A 22280-nucleotide genomic window follows, 5' to 3' on the forward strand; every position below is an offset into this window, starting at 1 on the left:
CCAATTTTTAATAAATTTTAAAATGCCAAAATTCAACAGAAAATAATCTAGTATAATGGAAGACAGATTTATATACAGTGATAACAAAAACATCACTTGAAAGTTCTTACCAGCCATTAGCTTTACTCTGAAAAGAACTTCCAAGACACCACATATCTGAGTTGTCTGGGCCTCTATTTTGCTCCACTTCACTTAATGCTAAGGCACTGATAGCCTTCTTCACACTCATTCTCTCATGCTGTACAATAGAGTTCCAAAATTTGCGTGCTGTGTGGTATCACACATGGATGGACTGGATGGATAGAAGGTGAAAATAGGAGATTCTGGCTTTCTACTGTCAATCCAGATGTTAATTTGCAAAAGTGTACTACAATCCACTTTAAAAAAAACCTTGTTTGTGGTGCTTGCTTTTTACAGCACATATACTAAAATTGAAGTGATGCAGAATTGATTAGCATGGCCCCTGCCAATTTGTGAAGCTATCCGTATATTTTTTAACTACCTCATTCTGTAACTCTTTGATTATGAACTACGAAGTCATAAATTTCTAAAAAATATCTTTTACCTGAGATAATTAATCTATTAAATTGCTTAATAGTTTGCCCCATCTCAAAAAAATCTTGTTTGTTTTAAAATATAATGGATTTATTATGATGATTTTTATGAAGTTAAATTTTTCTATTTCCCATGTTGAATTTCCAGTAGAGTAAAATATCAATAAGATTTAATCCACATAAACAAAAGCTTTTTGTTTTTTTAAAGACTATAAGGAGTCCTAAAGTGCAGAAGGTTTATAAGTGTTGACCTAGATATTTCCAAAGTAGGTCATCAGTCTTCATATTTATTGCCTTTATTTATACTCAAAATAAAAATTGTCTTCATTGTTTTTACCTGATTATTATTGCTTCAGTCTTTTTCATATAAGCCAGACATTTCACTTTTTATTGCATAGCAAAATAGATACTTCCCTGATTACGAGTTGTAAGATTTTTTAAATTTTTTTCTTCTTTTTTAGGGCCAACTGAATTAGAGATGAACATGGGGGGACCTCAGTATAGCCAACAACAAGCTCCTCCAAATCAGACTGCCCCATGGCCAGAAAGCATCCTGCCTATAGACCAGGCATCTTTCGCCAGTCAAAACAGGTTAGTCATCTTCACCTAGGGGATCCAAGAAAGTGGGTCATAAGTTTTAGGCATATGGTAGCGTGCACTATGAATGTCATAGAGCAAATAAACCCTATTTGAACTGAGGTGATTTGGGGAGGTTTCAGAGTCTTAAATAAAGGGTGTAAGTTCAAGAGGTAGAAGTGGTCAGGAAGTCAGTCCAGCTGGCAAAGGCATCATAATCAGAGGCCTAGAAGTCACAGAAACAACACAGTATGCTTAGGGTAACAGAACAGTCTAGTGTTACCTTAGGTATATTTTACTACATTACAAAATATTAATAGTAAAAGGTAGTCTCAGAAGATTTGGTGTAAAGAGTAGATTAGAAATAGAATAAATTTATATATGTCTTAAATACCAACCTTTGAAGAATTCGGCTCAGGGCAGCAGTTTCAGGTTAGCCGTGTCACTTCGCTGTGGCACGAAGCCTCCTGCTCTCTTCCGCCAAGTGGGTACAGGTACAGCTGCCACCAGGAGCTCAGGGAATGTTCAAGTTTTAGCTCACAGGCAGTTTTGTTTTGTGTTTGCTGCTTTAAGAGTTTCATTGTTTCCTCCAAAGCTGATATCACAGTTGTGAGATATAAATATATAATACTGCTTTTAGCAAAGCACAGGAAGCAATCAGTGCACAGGTGATATTGAAACCTAAAAGATGGTGCTGCTTGATGGGGGATGAGGGGGGAGGATCCTGAGGCAGGGAGCCAGGAGCCTAAGCAAGAGGCAGTGTGAGAACTTTGAACTTAAAAGCTCCAGCGTTGTTTTCTAGAAAGTAAACTTGTTAGAAACTTCAACTGATGAAAAGTGACCCTGAGGTGCATATGTAAATAGTTGAGGTTGGAAGTTCAGTGAGGACCTGATTACAGACTGACATTTTCATTTTTCAGGCATCATCGTAATCTAAAATTATGTAAATATACTCTTATCAAGTTCACAAGTAATAAAGTCCAACAGTTTCTGAAATTCGTAAGTGTAGAATACATTTCTAGAACTTTTTGTCTTTCAAAAAACACAGGTTGGTGTCGGGTGAGTCCTGTTCTGTGGTATGATGCTTTCGTCATACTCAGCCCTGCAACTCAGAAGTGCAGTGTGCCCATGTGCCCTCTCTGCATCAAGGGCGTAATAAAGGACTCAGGGAATACAGTGATGTTTTTGAAAAGCAAAATAGCAGATGTCTATGGACCCAACAATAGGAAATGTGGGAAAAAGTTGAGAACTAGTTATTTCACCCAAAAGATTATAGAAACGATTTAATGACCATCTTAATGAGATGAGGAAGCAAGCATACTCAGCAGCTGTAAGCTGCTCATGTAGGGGGAAAAACAAATGTTTTCCAAGCCCTAGTGTGCCAACAAACCTCCTCCGGAAGCTCATTAAAGGGCAGGTCTGGGCAGGGCCCAGGATTCTGCATTTCTAACGAACGCCTGGTGGTGCCAGCACCACTTGCCCTCCCACTGCATTTGGAGTAGAAATGAGGCAGTGGAAAATAAAGGAACCCTGACATCTGTCAGAGGGGCTCCTCCCAGACTAGCCACCCAGTGCCAGCGTTTAATGCTCTGCACTGGTTTGCTTGGGAATGGAGCATCACATAAATAATCACAGCGCTGGTGCTTGCAGAACTTTCTCTAGCCTTCCAGATCTCTGAGTCTAACTTTATGGTGTCAGTGAGTGTTGTGCTTTTTTCCTAAGTATGTTTATTTGGTAAAAGAGAACAGATAGAAACCTATCTGTTTCCATGGAAACTTGTACATAATAAAACTGTAGTGCAGTAATTAAATCCAGCACCTAATAGTTGTTTTTGGATCAAATATCAAAGATTAGTTCCTAGGGAAAAGTAGGCTGAAAGTTAGAATTTTTGACTGTTGCCCAAACACATGACAGTTCTGTTAAAACAAAAATGAAAGAATTCCAGGGTTGAAACTGAGGCCCGCTGCAGAGTAAGCTCGTTCAGTTTTCTGTGCAAGTTTCTTTGACTCAGCACTGCCCTGTTTTGTTATTGCTGTAGTTACTCTGACAGTTTTCTTTGTTTAAGAACTGTGTGGACAAAACAAAACATTTCACCACTTTTAAAGTGTTTTTCAGTTTTTCTAGACACATACCTTACTCTTTCATGTTGAGTAATTCAGTTTGAAAGAAATTTAGGAACACCTTTATGGTAGACTTAGCGTTTACAGGAATTCAGAAGTGATAGATAACGAAGACTAACCGTGTCTCTATTTTGTAATAAAAGAAAAGCAGTGCTTTCTAGGATCCTCTTTATAAGTATCACCAATAATATTTTTATTGTCTAGCTGTGTAGGGATAGGTTTTGTAATCCCTTCTTATCACCATTCTTACTGTCTTATTAATCCAGAAATAATAGTGTAGATTTCAGGAAATTAAATTTCTACTTATGATGGGTCTGTCTTCTGCTAACTTACTACTCACCGTTTTGCCTGATACCTGTGTATGTTTGTCCCGTTATTCTTTAAATTTCATCTTTGTCTTAGTATTGTATTTATCTGACAGACATCTAAATTGTAACTATATTTGTAATTGTCCAAAACATAGAAAAATAATTTCTTCACTATTTTGGCAGCCGTTTACAAAGTTGGGATGAGAAGTACAGATCCCTATTTTTTATAAACCAAGCATATTATGGTGTCTTGAAGGGAAGTCATAGAACTTATGATATTCCCATATTTATAATACCAAGCCACAGTACTGTATTTTTCTGACTGTAAGGTAGGAAACTTCCTTTCTTTATGCTCACATACTGGGTCAACAGAGATTATATCTGTTCTCACTGAGTACAGTATTATGGTGTTTTTAACATAAATGGCAATATTAATTCAACATAGTACACTTAGTGGTATTGGAGTGGTGGGGGTGGGGGTGTGATCAGGAGGGTTGTGAAGAAGATACATCAAACCCTGAGGGGAGAGCCTCCCTGGTGGTGCAAGGGGTAAAGATGCAACCTCTGAAGCTGTCCGCAGCCTCTTCAGCAAGAGTTCGATCCCCGGCTGGCCAGGGAGCAACCCACATGGAGTAACAGACCTCTCTTGACTCGCCTGCTGCTCCCCTCAGCAGTGTATTTCAGTTGTTCTGCCTTTTCTGTTCCCCACTCTGTATCTGGTGAATCCTCTCACCTCCCATACCTCTGGCCTGTACCCCAGCTCTTGTATGCATAAATAAATAAATCTTTAAAAAAAAAAAACAAAACCTGAGGGGAGAATATATTCTTAGATAGAAAAGAGATTGGGGAGTATGGAAAGGTAAATCTTGGGATTGTGGTGGCATATTCCAGTAAAAGATTAGTGAACCAGAGACACTCTATGGGGGGTGGGGGGCGGGGAGGGGAGGGATTTGGGTCAAAATAAGGGGGTTGCAATTGTATGGGGAATATAAAAATAAAATTTATTATAAAAAAAAATAATGGAAAAAAAAAAAGATTGTGGTGGCATATTCCGGTAAATTGGCATACTCCAGTAAAAGATCAGCAGCCCAGAGTTGCTGGAACTCACAGGGAGGTCATCATAGGTACTATGTTGGGAAAGGTTAACCTCTGCTGAGGTGTATGTGTCTTTGAATTCTACCACCACCAGGACTTAGATATATTCCTGGGAGAACTGAAAAAAACTTTTGAGTTAGCTCAGTAAAGTGTGTTTTGAGAAAAGGAACCTGACAATATCATCTTAGGAAAATTGCAGAAACTAGAAGCAGGAAAGTTACTTTTTGATCTGTGTCATGCATTAGTTTGATTTTATTTTTTAAAATGGGTTATCTATATAGAAATTTGGATAAATGCAAATAAACATTTGCAATTTTTTTTTCCTGTAAGAATCTGGGTGTGTCTTTCCTAGGATGGAGTTGTCTTGCAAAGATAAAGGACATCACCTCCTCTTCCTTCTGACACTGGGTTTCAGTCAGATGTAAAACTGAGAAGTTCGATTTCCTGCAGAACCCATGTACTTTGCTGGAGCTAAAAGAAAAAGTAGATTTCACTTCAGCCTGTCATGTCCAGAGAAATCTGGGATGGGGGCTGGGGGGTTGTGGTTGTGTAAGAATGAAGCTTCTGAACAGACGGAAGTTGAAAATTATAATATAAAGCCTCACTTAACTAGCATCTTTGGGGAATGAAGTCTCAGAGCCTAAGAGAATTTAGCCAGTAGACATCTATTCATGGCTCACTTGAGCATTTTCTTTTCTGAAACTTAACCTCATCCAAATGATGGTCATTCTTCTTTGGGGAATTTCCTCCTCTCTACTTTCATGACATACTTTTCTATGCTTGTTCTCCCTTTTGTTGCTGCTTCTCTATGTCAGCTCCTTCCTCCCACTCCCTAAGTGTAGAAGTAGTGGAGTGATCTGATCAGATTTGTGCTTATAAAGTTAATTCTGGAGAGTGTGGAGGTAGAAAAACAGGAAGGACAGTGGGGAAGTTATTCCAGTGCTTGATGACTCACTGAGAACCAAGGCAATGATGAGAGGAGAGGCAGGTTCAGAAAGATCCCCAAATGAGAGTTTAGGCCTCTGGGAGTGTTGGTGGGGGCCTTTGGCAGTACAGGAACTCATGCATAGAGCTGGCTGGGTCATTGGCACAGACACTTGGCCCGGGGCAGCAGCTGCACAGTTAGGTTGTGATGCCTTGGGGCAGCAGGATTGTGGGGTTGGAGACAGGGATCAGCTCGTCAGCAGAGCGTACATGTGGGTGATTTTCTTTAAACATAGGGATAAATGGAGAGTACAGATTGTTCTCTGATGCACCATACTGTAACTGTTTGAAATTAATTGTTGGTTTTAATTCTCAGCACTTCAATATTTCAAAGGTTCTAGGACAAAATAGCATATTAAGCTGTCTTTACATGGCATCTTGAGCTGGGTTAGACAGCTAACTTCATCCCTTAATGAATTTACTCTTACCTAAGTAAGTAATGAAACTACTTACCTATAAATTTTTATTTTCTCCAAAGCATCAATCATATAGTATGCTAAAAATAAAAATTGGACTGGTTAGATAAAATGCAAGTATCCATTCCCCTTTGTTATTATTTGAACACATAAATATCAGAAATTCTTTTTTAAAAACTCCCCCAATTTTCCAATTAATTTAAATTATAGGAGTTTTATATGCCATAAATTTGCAGTTTAGTGTTAGGGTTTTATCAGCTATAACTTTATTTAACAAGTATAATTTGTGATCGATTTTTCTTAATATCTAACTCAGGAAGGCTAATAGCCATGATCTTGAAAGCTTTCAATAAATGTTTACAGTTCTGCTTGTGCATGCATAAGAAATTTCCTATTAGTCCAGGCAGGTTTAGTCTAGCAACACATGAGTTCAAAAAAAACTAATGTGGCTTTTATGCTGATAGTTCTATAGTTTCTCCCAGGTGAGTTACATAGCCTTGTAGAATAAGGCTGTTCAGTCAATTCGTCTTTCCTACTAAAGTCACAAAGGTCTTTGATCACTTCAGTTAAAGCGTAGGATTTAGGGTAGATTTGTAGAAACAGAATGGGCAGGTGGGCCCTGAAATCATATAGGTCTGGTAGAATCCCAGGTTTTCATTGTTTGCCTGCACCAATCCTACAACAAATGGTTCAACCTCTTGCCCCCAGTCTTGCCCTCTCTAAAATGGAAGAGACAGTCAAAATCAAAGTCATATATCAGATGCTGAGATTTGTGTCTCACCTGTCTTTTGGTATTGTATGAAATATGTATTTTGGGGGGGTTGTCATTTTGTTCTGTGTCAGGCTGGTGAAGTGTGGTATTGCAAGTCAACTCTCACCTTTAAGGGAAAAAAAAAATTCTCTGATCTGGTTTTCCAGGGGCCTAAAATTAAGTTTTTCTCTTTACAGGCAGCCATTTGGCAGCTCTCCAGATGACTTGCTGTGTCCACATCCTGCAGCGGAGTCTCCAAGTGATGAGGGCGCACTCCTGGACCAACTCTATTTGGCCTTGCGGAATTTCGATGGGCTGGAGGAGATTGACAGAGCGTTGGGAATACCTGAACTGGTCAGCCAGGTACGTGCAGAGGGAAATTGGTGAGGTGTGAGCACTCACAGGGCCACAAAGATGTCTGGTTCCTTTTTTACCTCATAATGAGCTAGCTCTGTTTTCTTTCTCTCCCCTCCTTGTTATGCCCACATAAACTTTTACCCAAGAATGTACAATGAGAATGAGCTTTACTTAAAAACTTGAGTTATTGAACCGAAGGACAGAAACTCATCTAATGACAGGGAAGGACATACAATTAGCAAGAAGCAAAGAAACTAAGAACAGAACACTGCTGCCCCAGTGACCTGGAACTTTTTCATCTAAAAACCCACCATCAGTGACTGCCCATTAGTCTGACTTTTGTGGGTTAGTGATAGGAAGCTATTGGTGCTAAAACAATACTTTGTATGTAAATTAGCAGAAGTAAATTCAGACATAGCTACAGTTCATTAGTCATTGTGACCTTTGTGTGGTTTTAATAAATCAAACTCATTTTAGGAATAGTTAGACATAAATGGGAATATAAAAAAGTTGACCAATTTTAGTGTGCTTATTAACTTTCCTTCTCCTAGTGATCCGTTGATTACATGAAGTGAGTCTGCTTTAAGAGTACTTTCTAGCAGTACTATAATAAATAAGTCTGATGAAATAGTATAGTACTTTCTGAGGGTACACAGCTACAGTTGTATGAAGCAAGAAACCTGGCTTACTGTATCACATTCTAGCAGCTGCTGTCTTCTTTACTAAGCGTGAGTCGTCTTTGTTTCTTATTGCTTAAAAGTACCTTCTAGTGTCCGATCTGCTTCTTGGACATATGATATGTCATGAAGGTCTGTGAGAAAGAGATGCAGAGTCATTGGAGACTTCTCTGAAGCATTAAAAATAGTCTTGTTATCATTCCCATAGTTCAGCAGATGTAAGTGGGAGTTAAAGCTTGTCAATTCATATTGAGAACAGCAGTGGAAAGAAATAACTTGAGGTTACGTGGTATAACCTGAAATAAATCAAGAAAGGAAAATGAAGTTTAAATACTTCCTGTGTGACTGGTGTGCTTTGCTTTTAGTGGCAGTTAAAATTTACCACTCAGTATTGTTATCCATGAGCTGACTCTCAGTGACATTTAAAAATGTAATTCTTGGGGTGGCTGAGTGACTGGCCCCATTGTGTTTATCAAAACTGGTGTCATTTCTTTATTTAATATCTTTGGTCTTCTTTTTTTTTTCCACTTACGTTTTTGTATTTTTGTCTCATCAAGTCCATCATTATAACAGGCAAAATAAACTAAATTACAGAACTATACCAGGTGGAGTCAGGAGAAATGCAGATTAGCAAATATGCATTATACTCATCAGAGTTGTGTGTTTTTTTAAAAAATGGAAATTACCAGATTACATTTCTCTCTGTTAAAGATGGGTAAATGTTTGAACTTCTGGGACTATTTTGTGTATGTAGTTAAAGCAGTAATTCAGTAATCTGTTTCCCCACATAGGCTCCATCCACATAATAAAAACCATAATGGGGAAGGTAATGGACTCCATTCTCACAGGTGGATTTCAGGGCCCTGCTGGTCTTAGCCCAGGATACTGGATGGCCCCAGGTCACTGCTCTAATGTGGGTCGGCAGTTTTGAGGAAAGCCTCCGATGTTACTAGGCTAATGAAAACCAGAGAGATGTTTTTTTGCTGCTAGATCCTTCCCTCCATCATGAGGTTTGTAGCAGTTACTTCTAGACATAGGAGAAGGAAGAGGAGACTTAGCCTGGTGCCCCTTTCCACTCTACATGTAGACATTTAGGTCACCTGGGTCTGAGGTATTGTCCCTTCAAGAAGTTCTGGATTTTACATCTGTCCCATTCTTGTCCAGATAGTTAGGATAGCCTTAAAAAGAACAAATAAATAACATTCTAGCAGGTAATAAGATGGTGGCAATACCTGTGGGAAATTCTGATAACCACAGAAAACAGTTAAATAAGATCAGTGCATCACACTAGCCAGGAACTTAGATCCTAAATCACAAATTGCACTGGATCTTGCCACTTATTAACCGAATAGACTTGTTGAAATTGAGTTCATGTCTCCAAGTCTTATCTAATCCACAAAATGGGAATAATGGTACTGGTGACCCCAACACTGCTGATGCCAGCTAGGAACCAAGGTGATCGTCTAATCAAAGTGATTTATAAATATTCATATTTTGTGGATAACCAGTCAAACTTAAAACTTCTAAAGGACGTTTGCATTTTAATATCCAAGTGTCTGGTTGGTGGAGTGAGTAGGAAGCATTCTGGAATCTCCTCTTAGAAGAAACATTGCTGGGCATTAGGCCCAACCCCTGCTTCACTGAATCTAGTGAATAAAGCTACATTCTCCAGGGAAATAAGAGTCAAGCTAAAAGTACCTTTTTTTAAAAAAGATTTATTTATTTATGCATACAAGAACTAGGGTACAGGCCTGAGGTGTGGGGAGTGAGAGGATTCACTAGAGACAGAGTGGGGAACAGAACAGACAGATCGACTGAAATACACTGCTGAGGGGAGCAGCAGCCGAGTCAGGAGAGGTCTGCTGCACCATGTGGGTCAACTCCCTGGCTGGGGATCAAACTTGTGCTACAGAGGCTGCGGATAGCTTCATAGGTTGCATCTCAACCCCTTGCACCACCAGGGAGGCCCCTAAAAGTACCTTTTTTTAGGCAGTACAATACAAAAAACTTCAAATATATTAAGTCAGAGAAAACAGCATTCTACTTACTTTGTTACTCTTAGTGGTTTTATTTGTTTGTTATCTGGGACTTTTTCCTCAGAGCCAAGCAGTAGATCCAGAACAGTTCTCAAGTCAGGATTCCAACATCATGATGGAGCAGAAGGCCCCTGTATTCCCCCAGCAGTATGCATCTCAGGCACAGATGGCCCAGGGTAGCTATACTCCCATGCAAGACCCAAGCTTTCACACCATGGGACAGCGACCTAGTTATGCCACACTCCGTATGCAGCCCAGGCCAGGCCTCAGGCCCACAGGCCTAGTGCAGAACCAGCCAAACCAACTGAGACTTCAACTGCAGCATCGCCTCCAAGCACAGCAGGTATACTCTGTGGTGCTTGGACAGTCGGGGTGGTGATGGGAGGGGGCAGATGGAAGACTAACGTGCGATGGCGCAATAGTGATGTGTCCTTTTGAAGCACTGAAACCTCATTCCCTCCTTTCCTGCAAAAGTGAAAACTTTCCTAAGTTAACCCTACAATTTTCATATTCCTTTCTGTTTTCCTTCCTTCCTTTCATCTCTACTAACTCCACTATAGCATATAACAACTAACCTTTTTTCCTCCAGCTCTATTATTTACTAGCAGTCTAAACTTGAGTCCTCTGGGCTTCTGTGTTCACATCTGTAATATGGGGCCATTATATGGAATAAGGCAGTCTGTATCTGTTTAATGGGGTTAACATGGTTTCTAGCCCCACATGAGCACTCAGGACAACAATAGTCTCTGTCATTAGTCCTATCTCATTGACAAAAATAGTCACTATATCTGAGTGGTGGCGTAGTGGTGCTGCTCTATGGAATGTCCACTTGGCTCAGAAGATGTGTTCTCACTGAAGCAAGCCCAGACAGATTTCTGTCATATAATGAACAGTAATGCTGCAGGCTTTATCATCTCTCTGCTTTTCCTCCAGTCTTTCTCTTGGCCTTCTTTTCTGATCACTCCACTCCCTTCCTCCCTTGCAAACTGTGTGCTTTCCAAACAGCCCGAAATAATTTCTCAGTTACAAGCATTGGGAAACCTCACTGATAACTTACTTTTTAAAGGAAATTCAGTTGCAAATGTGGTTTCACTATTCAACAGCATGCAAATATTAGGTTGGGGAGGACAATTTCTTGGGGAAGGTGATTTGAAATAGAATGTATTCTGTTAAAAAAAAAATTCTTGTGTGTATATATTTAGAATCGCCAGCCACTTATGAATCAAATCAGCAATGTTTCAAATGTCAACTTGACTTTGCGGCCTGGCGTACCAACACAGGTAAGAAACAGAGCAGCCATCAGCCTTCACTGTGTGCATTCAACTGTCTTGTCACTTCTCTCCTCTTGATGTCCTGTAAAGTAACTTACAAGGCCGTAAGATTCAGATCAACACAGTGGATCTAAAATGTCTTGAAGGTGTCTATCTAATCTGTTGTTTTTGTAGTTCTCTTCCCTTCTGAACAGTGCCATTTTTTTTACTAGGTATAGTTGATTCTCATTTACTTTTGTTGTATTCTATGGAGTTACAATAAATATGGAATTAGTAAATATTGTACTGTTATTCCTAGAAAAATTAAAGGGTTAGGTTCCTGTGAACCTCTGATCACAACATTTTCATTAGCTGATCAGCACGTAACCTTGTTTATGCGTGTTTCTGTTTAAAGACACCTTATTTAATATAAATTGTGAATTCATTAACATTGAACTCAGAGCCAACAGCCCTCTAACTCATCGTGAGTAAAGCCCATCAAATACACTTTCTCCAAAGGCACATCACAGTCTCTCTTCATTAGGGACACTAGCAGCTCTTCAGCACTGCTCTCGGGAGACATTTCAAAACAGGAGAATCACCAACAAAAGCACATGGAAGTGTGGAATAAATAGCCCACATAAAGGACACTTGGTCACAGTGTAGGAGCTGAAGCAAGAAGTCAGACTGTGGCCTTTTCTCGCCTTCAGGTGGCAATGTGCACCTTGGGCATCTCAAATTCTATGCCATGTGAATACTGGTTTGGGGGTTACAAATCAATGTTAGCAAGTAGACAAATTCACAGATATGAAATCCACAAATAAAGAGGATCAACTATGTATTGTCAGGACCCATAAATAGTCTCTGTCTTTTACTAGCAGCAAGCACTGGTGCCTTTATCCCGCCTCCCTTCTTCCCATTCTGTCCTGGCTTTCTGGTATACTCCTGTCCTCTTTTCTCCCTACTGTTCCTTTTCTTCCTCTTTAGCCTTGTCTGAAGTGCTTCAGGCCACCTTTCGGCACAATGATTTGCTTTCTTTTTAAACATGAATGTCCCTTGAATGAGAATCTAAACTGCAATCTGCAAAGTTAACATCACAGTCTTCTTATAGACAAGACTGGCATTACTCTGAGGTAGTTTAGTTAACTGTTTCCTCTTACCATGAGTCTCAAGTTAATTGACATTAACATTGAATTTACCCTTGTAAGTCCTTGGAAGATTTCAGAATAATCAAAGTGTCTACAGAATCTAGGAACTTACATTCTCAACCAATTTGCAACTCTAAAATGTTCTTTCACTGTAATTTTATTTCCCAAGTAATTTTTACACAGGACAGTACCATTTGTTATCTTATTTCTAATGTGCACTTCATTTTCCATTTTGTGCCTGCCCCCAATGTTTTCCTCCATATATTGCACCCCCATCACAGGCACCTATTAATGCACAGATGCTGGCCCAAAGACAGAGGGAAATCCTGAACCAGCATCTTCGACAGAGACAAATGCATCAGCAGCAGCAAGTTCAGCAACGAACTCTGATGATGAGAGGACAAGGATTGAATATGACATCAAGCATGGTGGCTCCTAGTGGTATCCCAGCAACTATGAGCAATCCCCGGATTCCCCAGGCAAATGCACAGCAGTTTCCATTTCCACCAAACTACGGTACTGGACTTTCATCCCCACCACCTTTCACCAGTCCTTTCTCCCCAGTGTCCCCCAGTCCTGGGTCACAGCTCCTCTCTCACAGCTCTTTGCATGGCTCCCAGATGAATCTGGCTACCCAGGGAATGATAGGAAACCTGGGAGGACAGTTGGGGCCTGTCAGGAATCCCCAAGTCCAGCACAGTACCTTCCAGTCTCTGAGCTCAGGTACCACCTTTTCTCTGAGTGCAGGTCTTACTTTAAGAATGACCGAAGTAAGTGTGCGTGTGTATAGTGTATCTATCAGTTGTGTGTATGAGTGTGTATGAATATAAATGTTTATGTTAATGTCTGTAAACACAGGTGCAAATGTATACATTTATATTGTAAAATCTCTGAGACTGACTTAAGCAAATCAATAGAAATACAAAATGTTCAAAGACACATATAAATATTATAGACCTTCAACAAATTTGGAAAAATAGAGATTAAAGATTATACCAAATCTTCAATGGCTAATTCTTGAAAAGTGCTCTATAGAAACCATAGTTTTCTTCATATTGACTTGTTACTTAATGTCAGTCTTTCGAGACAAATGTGTAATATCATGAACAATAATTATGTGCATGTTATGTTCAATTAATAGCTGAATTATTGATAAAAGTGCTTACATTAGCATTAATATTCAAAACGACTTTCCCTGTCTTTTGCCAGCATTTTATCTCCAAATAACTATCAAGTCTTTGGTGCTTAAAGTCATGTCTCCTCTTTCTTAAAGAAAAAAAGATAATGTACAACTTTTTCCTGCGTGATCTTAAACTTTTATAGCTAATTTAAGTAGTAATTAAAGATGCATGTCTTATATACATTGTGGGCAAAAATGTGCTTAATGTCATCCCTGAAATTTTAAGTCCCTTTCCTCTATTTTCATTTTGATTTTTTTAATAAGCACGCTAACAGGTTTTTTTCCCCTCTCCACATAAATGCTATTTGTTTCTAAACTGAACAGGAAACTTAACAACTTTTCTAATCTTGAATAGCACTAAAGTGCCACCAAACCATTATGAAAACAACCCAATTGTGAATGCAGTAGCTTATTTTTAAAAATACATTAAGCTCATCATAGAATGACATAATTCTGTAGAAATTTATTTTGGGTTGAACTTTAATCCAATTTAAACTTAAAACAGTCCAGTTGTAATATAAAAAAGTAAAGAATGACTATTTCAAGTCAAACTGAAATATACATATTTGACCCAGTGTTGATTTGAAGAGGGATATGGGGAAAGATAGTATTTTTTATCTCCACCTCTAGCCATTATGGTTAATATGGTTCCTAGAAGCCCCACTAACTACTAGAGAGAATCAAGGTGTGATTATTTTTTTCTTCATGCATTTTATTCCAACTTGTAATCTTCTTTAAATGGATGTAATTTAATCAGGTAATCAGGTAGTATTTAAAAGTAATTTTCTGTATTTAATTTGAATGTTTTCTTTTCCTCCAGTTTCTATTATAAAACTAACAGCCTCCTTTGGATTTCTGTTGTGTTTTTTAAGGAATAAGTCAGCAACCTGATCCAGGCTTCACTGGGGCTACGACACCCCAGAGCCCTCTGATGTCACCCAGGATGGCACATACCCAGAGCCCCATGATGCAGCAGTCTCAGGCTAATCCAGCCTATCAGGCCTCCTCTGACATGAATGGATGGACGCAGGGGAATATGGGTGGAAACAGGTACAGGTCTTTTCTGTTTTGATAAAAGTCATCACTAAGGGATCTTTCTGTAGGTCACCAATATCAAGTAAACTGCTAAGTAAGCCAGCTTATTTTTCCAAGGATAGACGTTATCAGAAATGACAAGAACTTTGGGTAATGTCTTTTATTTAGGAGTAAAGGAACTCCCCCAAAAGGTGTACCACCACAGCTGATCATAGAAACTGCTTTGAAAGACAATACTTTGAAGCCATCCTTATCAATACATGTAATAAAAACCAGCAAAAACCTTGCTGATGCAGACATGGAAGTGGGAAATACACTTCCAAATCTTCCTGGTGATGTTAGAAAAGAAGACCGAGCTCATCCTGCCCTCCCCCCCACCCAGCCATTTCTAACTTTACTACCTACTGGCTGTCCCATCTGGATTCTTTCCATCTCAGTTTATTTATTCTGAACTAAATGCATGGGAAACAAGTGCTCAACATTGCCTGTAAGTTTGCCCTAGGGCTCTAACATTTTAATCTTTTCATTATGTTCCAGCATGTTTTCACAACAGTCCCCACCACACTTTGGGCAGCAAGCAAACACCAGCATGTACAACAACAATATGAACATCAATGTATCCATGGCGACCAACACAGGTGGGATGAGCAACATGAACCAGATGACAGGACAGATCAGCATGACCTCAGTGACCTCCGTGCCTACGTCAGGGCTGTCCTCCATGGGTCCCGAGCAGGTGAGCACTGGACAAGCAGCCCATTGTCTTCTGATCAGAGCTGCTTGTCTCTGCATCAAATGCATCTTTCCATGTACTTAACCAGTTGCCATGTTTATTTTGAAGAGCATTTTTCACCTTGCTTTAACATGTATTAATGTGATTATCAGAAAGACTTGCTAAGGACAAAATAAACATGAAAGGATTCCTGATTGCTGAAGGATCTCTTAAAATATTTCTTACCTTTCTTGTCATTTAAATTTTTTTATTTGAGAAATTTAGCAATATAACGAACCTCCAAAAATGGAATGGTGTTTTAAATTCACAGTTTAAGAACTGTTTTTTCCCTAAAAGTAAAATCAGATGAAATGCAAAAGCTAAGCTACCAGACATCCAATTAGCTTTATGTGGTGCTTCCCTCAATACTTTACGCAAAACCTTTGATATCTCACAAGGTATCTCTTGTGGGATAATACAGAGGTAAAGATACTGGTTAATAATATTTTTTAAATGTATTTACTAAAGATAGTATTTTTGAAGGGCCCTAAAGGCTGGACATTCTGCTACTCAGTACTTCACACAAAGTAGTGATATGGTTAAAGATCCTGAATCTTCATATATGGAGAAATTGAGACATTATTAACTAATAAGTTGTTGACAGCACTGTAAGTCTCAACATGAACATGATTGTAAGATTTGTAAAATATTGAAACTTGGATATTTATTTATTTAATCCTGATGTTGGTAAACAACAATTTGCATGAAAATTTGCTAAGTTCTACCATGCCTCAGTATTTTCATCTATAAAAATAGAAAGTGTTGCTTGGAAAAATTTAAAACCCTTTGCAATTTAAAAAGGAACTCTGTGTGTGTGTGTGTGTGTGTGTGTGTATGTTAATGGTGATGATTTGTATGTCTGTATTTGAATTGAGGGAGACAAGACACTTACTTGGCTAAATTAAGCAGACATAAAGAAATAAAGGCACATCTCTATCAGTGAAGAAAATATTTTGTTGATGTTGAATTATCTACAAAAATGTGCCACTGATGGTTCCTGATATACTCCAAGACACCTCGTTCTAGCTAATGGTGGCAACGGATGTAATAGAAAGAAATCCAGATTTTTTTTTAATTTTAATTTTATTTTTATATTCCCCATACAATTACAACCCCTTTATTTTTACCCCAAGCCCTCTTTTCCCCACCCCTCCCCCCCAACCCCTGTAGAGTGTCTCTTGTTCATAGTTATTTGTTGATTTTGATATTTTCTTTCTTATAGTTATTCTTTTTCCTGGTCCCTTATTTAAGTTTTCTAGATTCCTGCTATGAGTGAGACCATCCGGTATTTTTCTTTTTCTTTCTGGCTTATTTCGCTGAGCATGATCCCTTCCAGCACCATCCATATTGCTGCAAATTGCACGTGTTTATCTTTTTTGAATGCTGAGTAATATTCCATGGTGTATATGTACCACATCTTCTTGATCCAGTCATCTATTTTTGGGCATTTGGGTTGTTTCCAAAGCTTAGCTATTGTAAATAGTGCTGCTATAAACATAGGGGTACGGGTGTTCTTTGGAATGGATGTTTCTGTGTCCCTTGGGTAAATACCTAGGAGTGGAATTGCTGGATCATATGGAAGCTCTATGTTTAGTAGGTCCAGAAATCTCCACACAGCTCTCCATAGTGGTTGGACCAGTTTGCACTCCCACCAACAGTGCAGGAGAGTTCCTTTTTCTCCACAACCTCACCAACATTTGTTGTTGCTAGTTTTTTAATATGTGCCATTCTCACTGGTGTAAGATGGTATCTCATGGTAGTTTTGATTTGCATTTCCCTGATGACAAGTGATGTTGAACATTTTTTCATGTGCCTGTTGGCCATTTGCATTTCCTCTTTGGAGAAGTTTCTCTTTAGCTCTTCTGCCCATTTTTGGACTGGATTATTTTCTTTTCTTTTGTTGAGTCTCATCAGCTCTTTGTAGGTTTTTGTGATCAGTCCTTTATCATTAGTGTTGTGTGCAAAAATTTTCTCCCAGTTGGTGGGGTTTCTCTGTGTTTTGGTTATTGTCTCTTTTGCTGTGCAGAAGCTCTTTAATTTGATGTAGTCCCAGCTGTTGATCTTTGCCTTCACTATCACTGCTTTGGGTGGAAATCCAGATATTTAAATGGGACTGGAATTAAGACTCATTGTTGCCTCATGCACAAGAACAATTTACTTTTTGCTAGATTTCTTAATCTTATGGGACCTTGCCCAAAGCCTTTACTTTTAGCTCCACAAGTTTCTTTTGCTTATTTTTTAAATTTCTGCTTGAATTCCTTATCTGCTTGGCTTGCTTCTTGGACTGCTTTAGGGGATTCTTCTTGACACCTTCGCAGCTGGGCATGGTACCCTTTCACCAAGCCCTGCCCTGAATTGCTTTCTAGGGAAATACAAAGTAAGAGCTGGCCTCCCTGGTGGTGCAAGGGGTTAAGTCGCAGCACTATGAGGCTATCTGCAGCCATCGCAGCCCAGAATGAGTTTGATCCCAGCCCACCAGGGAGCTGACCCACATGGCTAAGCAGACCTCTCCTGTCTCACCTGCTTCTACCCTCAGCAGTGTATTTCAGTAGATCTGCCTGTTCTGTTCCCCACTCTGTCCCTGGTGAATCCTCTCATCCCCTGCACCTCTGACCTGTACCCCAGCACTTGTATGCATAAATAAATAAATATTTTAAAAATAAATAAAGTAAGAGCCACTGGGATGGTCTAGTCTCGCATGAGTCTTAGTTAACCTACCCAGAGGTAAATTGGTGCATTTTCAATAATCCAGGTTGCTTTGAAACTTTCACACAGATTTAAATCTTTTGAATATCAGAATTAATTTGGAAACCAAAAAGATAACTGTGATGTGTATCTTCTGACAAAATCAGTCTTGTATTAACATTTCTACATTTAGTTTGTAATTTGTAAAAAAAAAAATGTATGAATGCTAATAAATAGAGAAGACTCAAAATCCAGCACTGTTTTGAATATTCATACTTGTGCTTGCTAATCAGTAACATAAAGATATCAGGAGCTTCTCAGATGATTTCAAAGTGCCAAATATGAGCCATTTGTCAAATATGAACCAACCAAAAAAGCGAACATTTTATGTCTTAAAAATGTTTGTAGTATTTACTACTTCTTCAATTTCTATGCAGATGCAAATAAAATTTGATTTTGTAGGCAACTATCACAAGTACTTATTTTGTTGCTCCTCTCTACTCCCTGCCCCTGCCCATGAGTGTGTGTGTGTGTGTGTGTTTGTGTGTGTATTTATGGGAAAATAGATACAAGGATATAGCTATTTTTATGTTGCTCTATAATTCTACTTCTAAAAACAAAGAGGAAGAAAGTTGATGGTTGATTAGTTCCCAGTATACTTTTGTCTGTCCTGCTAAATATTGCCATTGTCCTGTGTCCAGGTTAATGATCCTGCTCTGAGGGGAGGCAACCTTTTCCCAAACCAGCTGCCTGGAATGGATATGATTAAGCAGGAGGGAGATGCATCACGGGTAAGAAATAACAAAAGAAATGCATGAACATGGTAGTAAAGTGATACACAAAAATTGGCACAGACATGTTGTCAACTAGATGATTTAAGATATAATGGTTGTGGTTTTTGTTTTAATTGCATTATTTTTTTGAGATGACATTGGTTTACAACACTGTATATGATTTATTGGTGTAAGTTCACACTTCTTCAGATGTATATTACCACACTATACCCACCACCAGAGTAATCCTATACTATAGGATTTCTTTCCTTCATGTGTCGCAAATGGCAAGATTTTATCATTTTTTGTAGCTGAATAGTATTCTATTGTGTGTATAATCACATCTTTTTTATCAGTTCTCTTTGGGTAGTTAGATGGTTTCCATACCTTGACTATTATAAATAATGATGCAGTGAAATTAGGAGTTGGATATATCCCCTGGAATTAGTGTTTTGCATTCTTCAGAGAGCCACCTAAGAGTAGAATTGCTAGATCTTATGGTATATTTATTTTCAGTATTTTGGAAAACCACCTTCCTGTTCCATAGGCACTGCACCAGTCTGCATTCCCACCCACAGTGATGAGGGTTCCTTTTTCTCCACATCCTTTACAACATTTGTTGTTTCTGGTCTTTTCAATATGGTTCTTTCTCACAGGCGTGAGATGATAGCTCATTGTGATTTTAATATTTACTTCCTGATGATAAGTGGTAATGATCAATTTTGATGTGTCTGTTGGCTATCTGTATGTTTTCTTTGAAGAAATGTCTAACTGATCTGCCCATGACATATTAAAGAAACTACCTTATCGATTCTCAGCATATAAGTGTGTCTCAATAAATTTTTTTTTACAGTAACAGGAAAACAGAATGACTTTTTTTCATATTTCAATCAGAGGCTTGGGGTATTTCCATATAAAATCATGTAAGTGACATAAACTATGAACAGATACTCAGCTTTATGTTATAAAGTACATTAATTGTTCTCTCTAAAAGAAAATAATAATCAGAGAAATACTCCTAAGCTAATTTTTTTCAAATTTAGGGGAATTGTGTACCTGGGCAGCAATATAACTCCACCTGTGACCCATAGAAATAGTAGCTCTTTTCAAGGTGTTGTGGACTTTGAACTGACTTTTTCTCTAATCTTACTTAAATTAGATCATCTCTAATGGTCCTGATGTGCTAAAATTTTTTCTAAATACCTAAATCCCAAAAGCTGTTGGTATATGTTTCCACTGCAACCAGTATTTCTCCTCACATAACTCAGATCACATTATTATTTAACCTTTTATCTACCTAACCCATTCAGCAATGTTGTGATAGCAGTAACTGGAACTATCTTGTTAAGCTTATATCCCCAGCACCTTGCACACAGTATATGCCCAATTACATTCTCTGAGTGGATAAAAACTTGGTGTGGGGTAGAGGGGGGTAAATAGACAACAGCTAAAGAAAAGGACTGATAGATATATTTGTACCAGCCGAGGACACCACTTCTACTTGATTCTTGCTCACTACATCCCTTGTCATTCAAATGTCAGCACATAGCAGCCAGAAAATGGTAAGAATGCCCCTAGTATCAAAACCCTAATTTATTTAGCTTGCTGAAGCCAAGGAGGACATAGCCCATGGAAACTTAAGAATATTTCAGCAAGAGAGAGTCAAGAGGACATTTTATAAGAAGTAGGTTTGTACTAGATGATTTTGAGAAACAATTAAGAAAGTGGCCACTTGCAAACTGAATGCTGTCAAGCATGAGTAATTTAGCAACTGGGTATCTCAGTAATCTATGTTGAGAAGATGAAGAGATTAAATTGGCCTAGGATGTCAATGGTAAGAGAGCAGCAGTCATTCAGAAGGAGAGTTTGGTAATCCGTTAAGTGTACATCCTTCAAAATAGCATGTAGATTCTGCTGACATTTTGAAACATTATTTGTGTTCAGTTAGCAACAGTGCCATCTGCTTGTCTGCATCAAAATCAAGTGTAACCTCTCCAAATGCAGCCTTCGTGATTGTCATTATTTTAAAAAGCAAAGTGTTTTGATGTTTTGTGATGGCCTTTATGATGGTTTTCCAAAGATTTCAGAAATATTTCTCAACTTTCTCTTTTCCTGCAGAAATACTGCTGACACCGAAGGTGGCTGGTTGCTTCTTTCTTCAGTTGACTGGGCTCACTTGCTCAAAAACACTTAACCGGTCTGGAGAGCTGCGTCTATTTGTTTTGACCCAACCTACCTGCCAGCCAGTTCTGCCAGAGTAAGATCAGCAGAGGGCCCTGGGCCCTCACTCCCCAGGTGGAGTCCACTGGGCTGTTGCAGGAGGAGCTGCCTCTTCTCTCGACAGTTTGAAGCTCGCGTCCAGACAGTTGCTCAGTCTGTTCACTGCATTCACCTTAGTGCAACTTAGATCTCTCCTGCAAAGTAAATGTTGACAGGCAAATTTCATACCCATGTCAGATTGAATGTATTTAAATGTATGTATTTAAGGAAAACACCATGCTCTTGTTCTGTTCCTATTTGGTTCCAGACACTGGTTTCTTGCTTTGTTTTCCCTGGCTAATCGGTCTAGTACAAACGAATAAGACTTCATCTGGGGGAAAGAAACGAACTTTGGAAAATCAAACTCAAGGTGTTTTAAGCTCAAACCTGCATTTGGGATAAAAGCAAAACATACCATGGACAGCGCTGTGTGTACAGAAACACCCAAGAAGTGAAGACCAATAAAGTCATACCTGTATCTTTGTAGAAAATTCAAAATTTCCTATTGGAAAGAGTTTCCAGTCACTGAACATATGAAAAGGAGCCTGTGAGAGGGCTGTTAATAGTAACAAGTACTTTTTTTCCTTTCTATTCTTTGTTTAAACATAATTAGTTCAGCTAAATTGTGAATCAGGATAAAATATTTTCATTTCCAAGTTCAGCTCCCTTCACATCGATCAGACAGCTTCAATTAGCATCTCTTCTTCCCCTTCTGATCCTTTCTTTTTCTGTTCCCTCTCTGTCTTCTCCAATTCTCCCCCACTTTCATATTTTTAAAAAGTAATACAAGCAACAGAAACCAGGCAAGCCCTTTATTTCCTTAAATGTTTTGCCAGCCACTTATCAATTGCTAATGATTAAATTTCAGAAATAGGCATTTACTGGCAAGGAGAGGAGCAAAGTTAGGACTTGATACCAATCAAACTAAGGATACCTACTTTGGAAGCATGTTTATTCTGTTCCCCAGCAACACCGGCCTACAAAATAGGAGAAAATAATCGTGTGTTTAAAATTGACAGCAGATATCACGACAGATTTAACCTCTGCCATGTGTTTTTTATTTTCTTTTTTAGCAGTGCTGACTAAACGAAGTTTTGTAAGGTACATAAAATCCAATTTATATGTAAACAAGCAATAATTTAAGTTGAAAACTTAAGTGTTTTAATTGTATAATTTTTGTGAGGTATACATATTGTGGAATTGACTCAAAAATGAGGTACTTCAGTATTAAATTAGATATCTTCATAGCAACGTCTCCTAAAGGTGTTTTGTAAAGGATATCAATGCCTTGATTAGACCTAATT

At 38.6% G+C, this 22280-nt stretch overlaps 1 protein-coding gene across 2 annotated transcripts in view; it reads left to right on the forward strand.

Moving 5' to 3' along the window:
• The window catches only part of NCOA2 (nuclear receptor coactivator 2), a gene marked incomplete at its 5' end in the record, with an annotated part of 83152 nt that extends 64354 nt beyond the window's left edge, over nucleotides 1–18798 (forward strand). For both annotated transcript variants that reach the window (XM_084230330.1, XM_084230331.1), the window contains 8 exons: nucleotides 1016–1145; nucleotides 7002–7167; nucleotides 9939–10217; nucleotides 11077–11154; nucleotides 12554–12788; nucleotides 14325–14502; nucleotides 15025–15223; nucleotides 18646–18798. In XM_084230330.1, the coding sequence (XP_084086456.1) occupies nucleotides 1016–1145; nucleotides 7002–7167; nucleotides 9939–10217; nucleotides 11077–11154; nucleotides 12554–12788; nucleotides 14325–14502; nucleotides 15025–15223; nucleotides 18646–18762 (1382 nt within the window). In that variant the 3' untranslated portion in view covers nucleotides 18763–18798. The remainder of the gene's footprint in view (nucleotides 1–1015; nucleotides 1146–7001; nucleotides 7168–9938; nucleotides 10218–11076; nucleotides 11155–12553; nucleotides 12789–14324; nucleotides 14503–15024; nucleotides 15224–18645) is intronic.
• Between the last annotated feature and the right edge of the window lie 3482 nt (nucleotides 18799–22280).

Source organism: Talpa europaea (genome assembly GCF_964194135.1).
Source record: "Talpa europaea genome assembly, chromosome: 3".
Taxonomy (NCBI): Eukaryota; Metazoa; Chordata; class Mammalia; order Eulipotyphla; family Talpidae; genus Talpa; species Talpa europaea.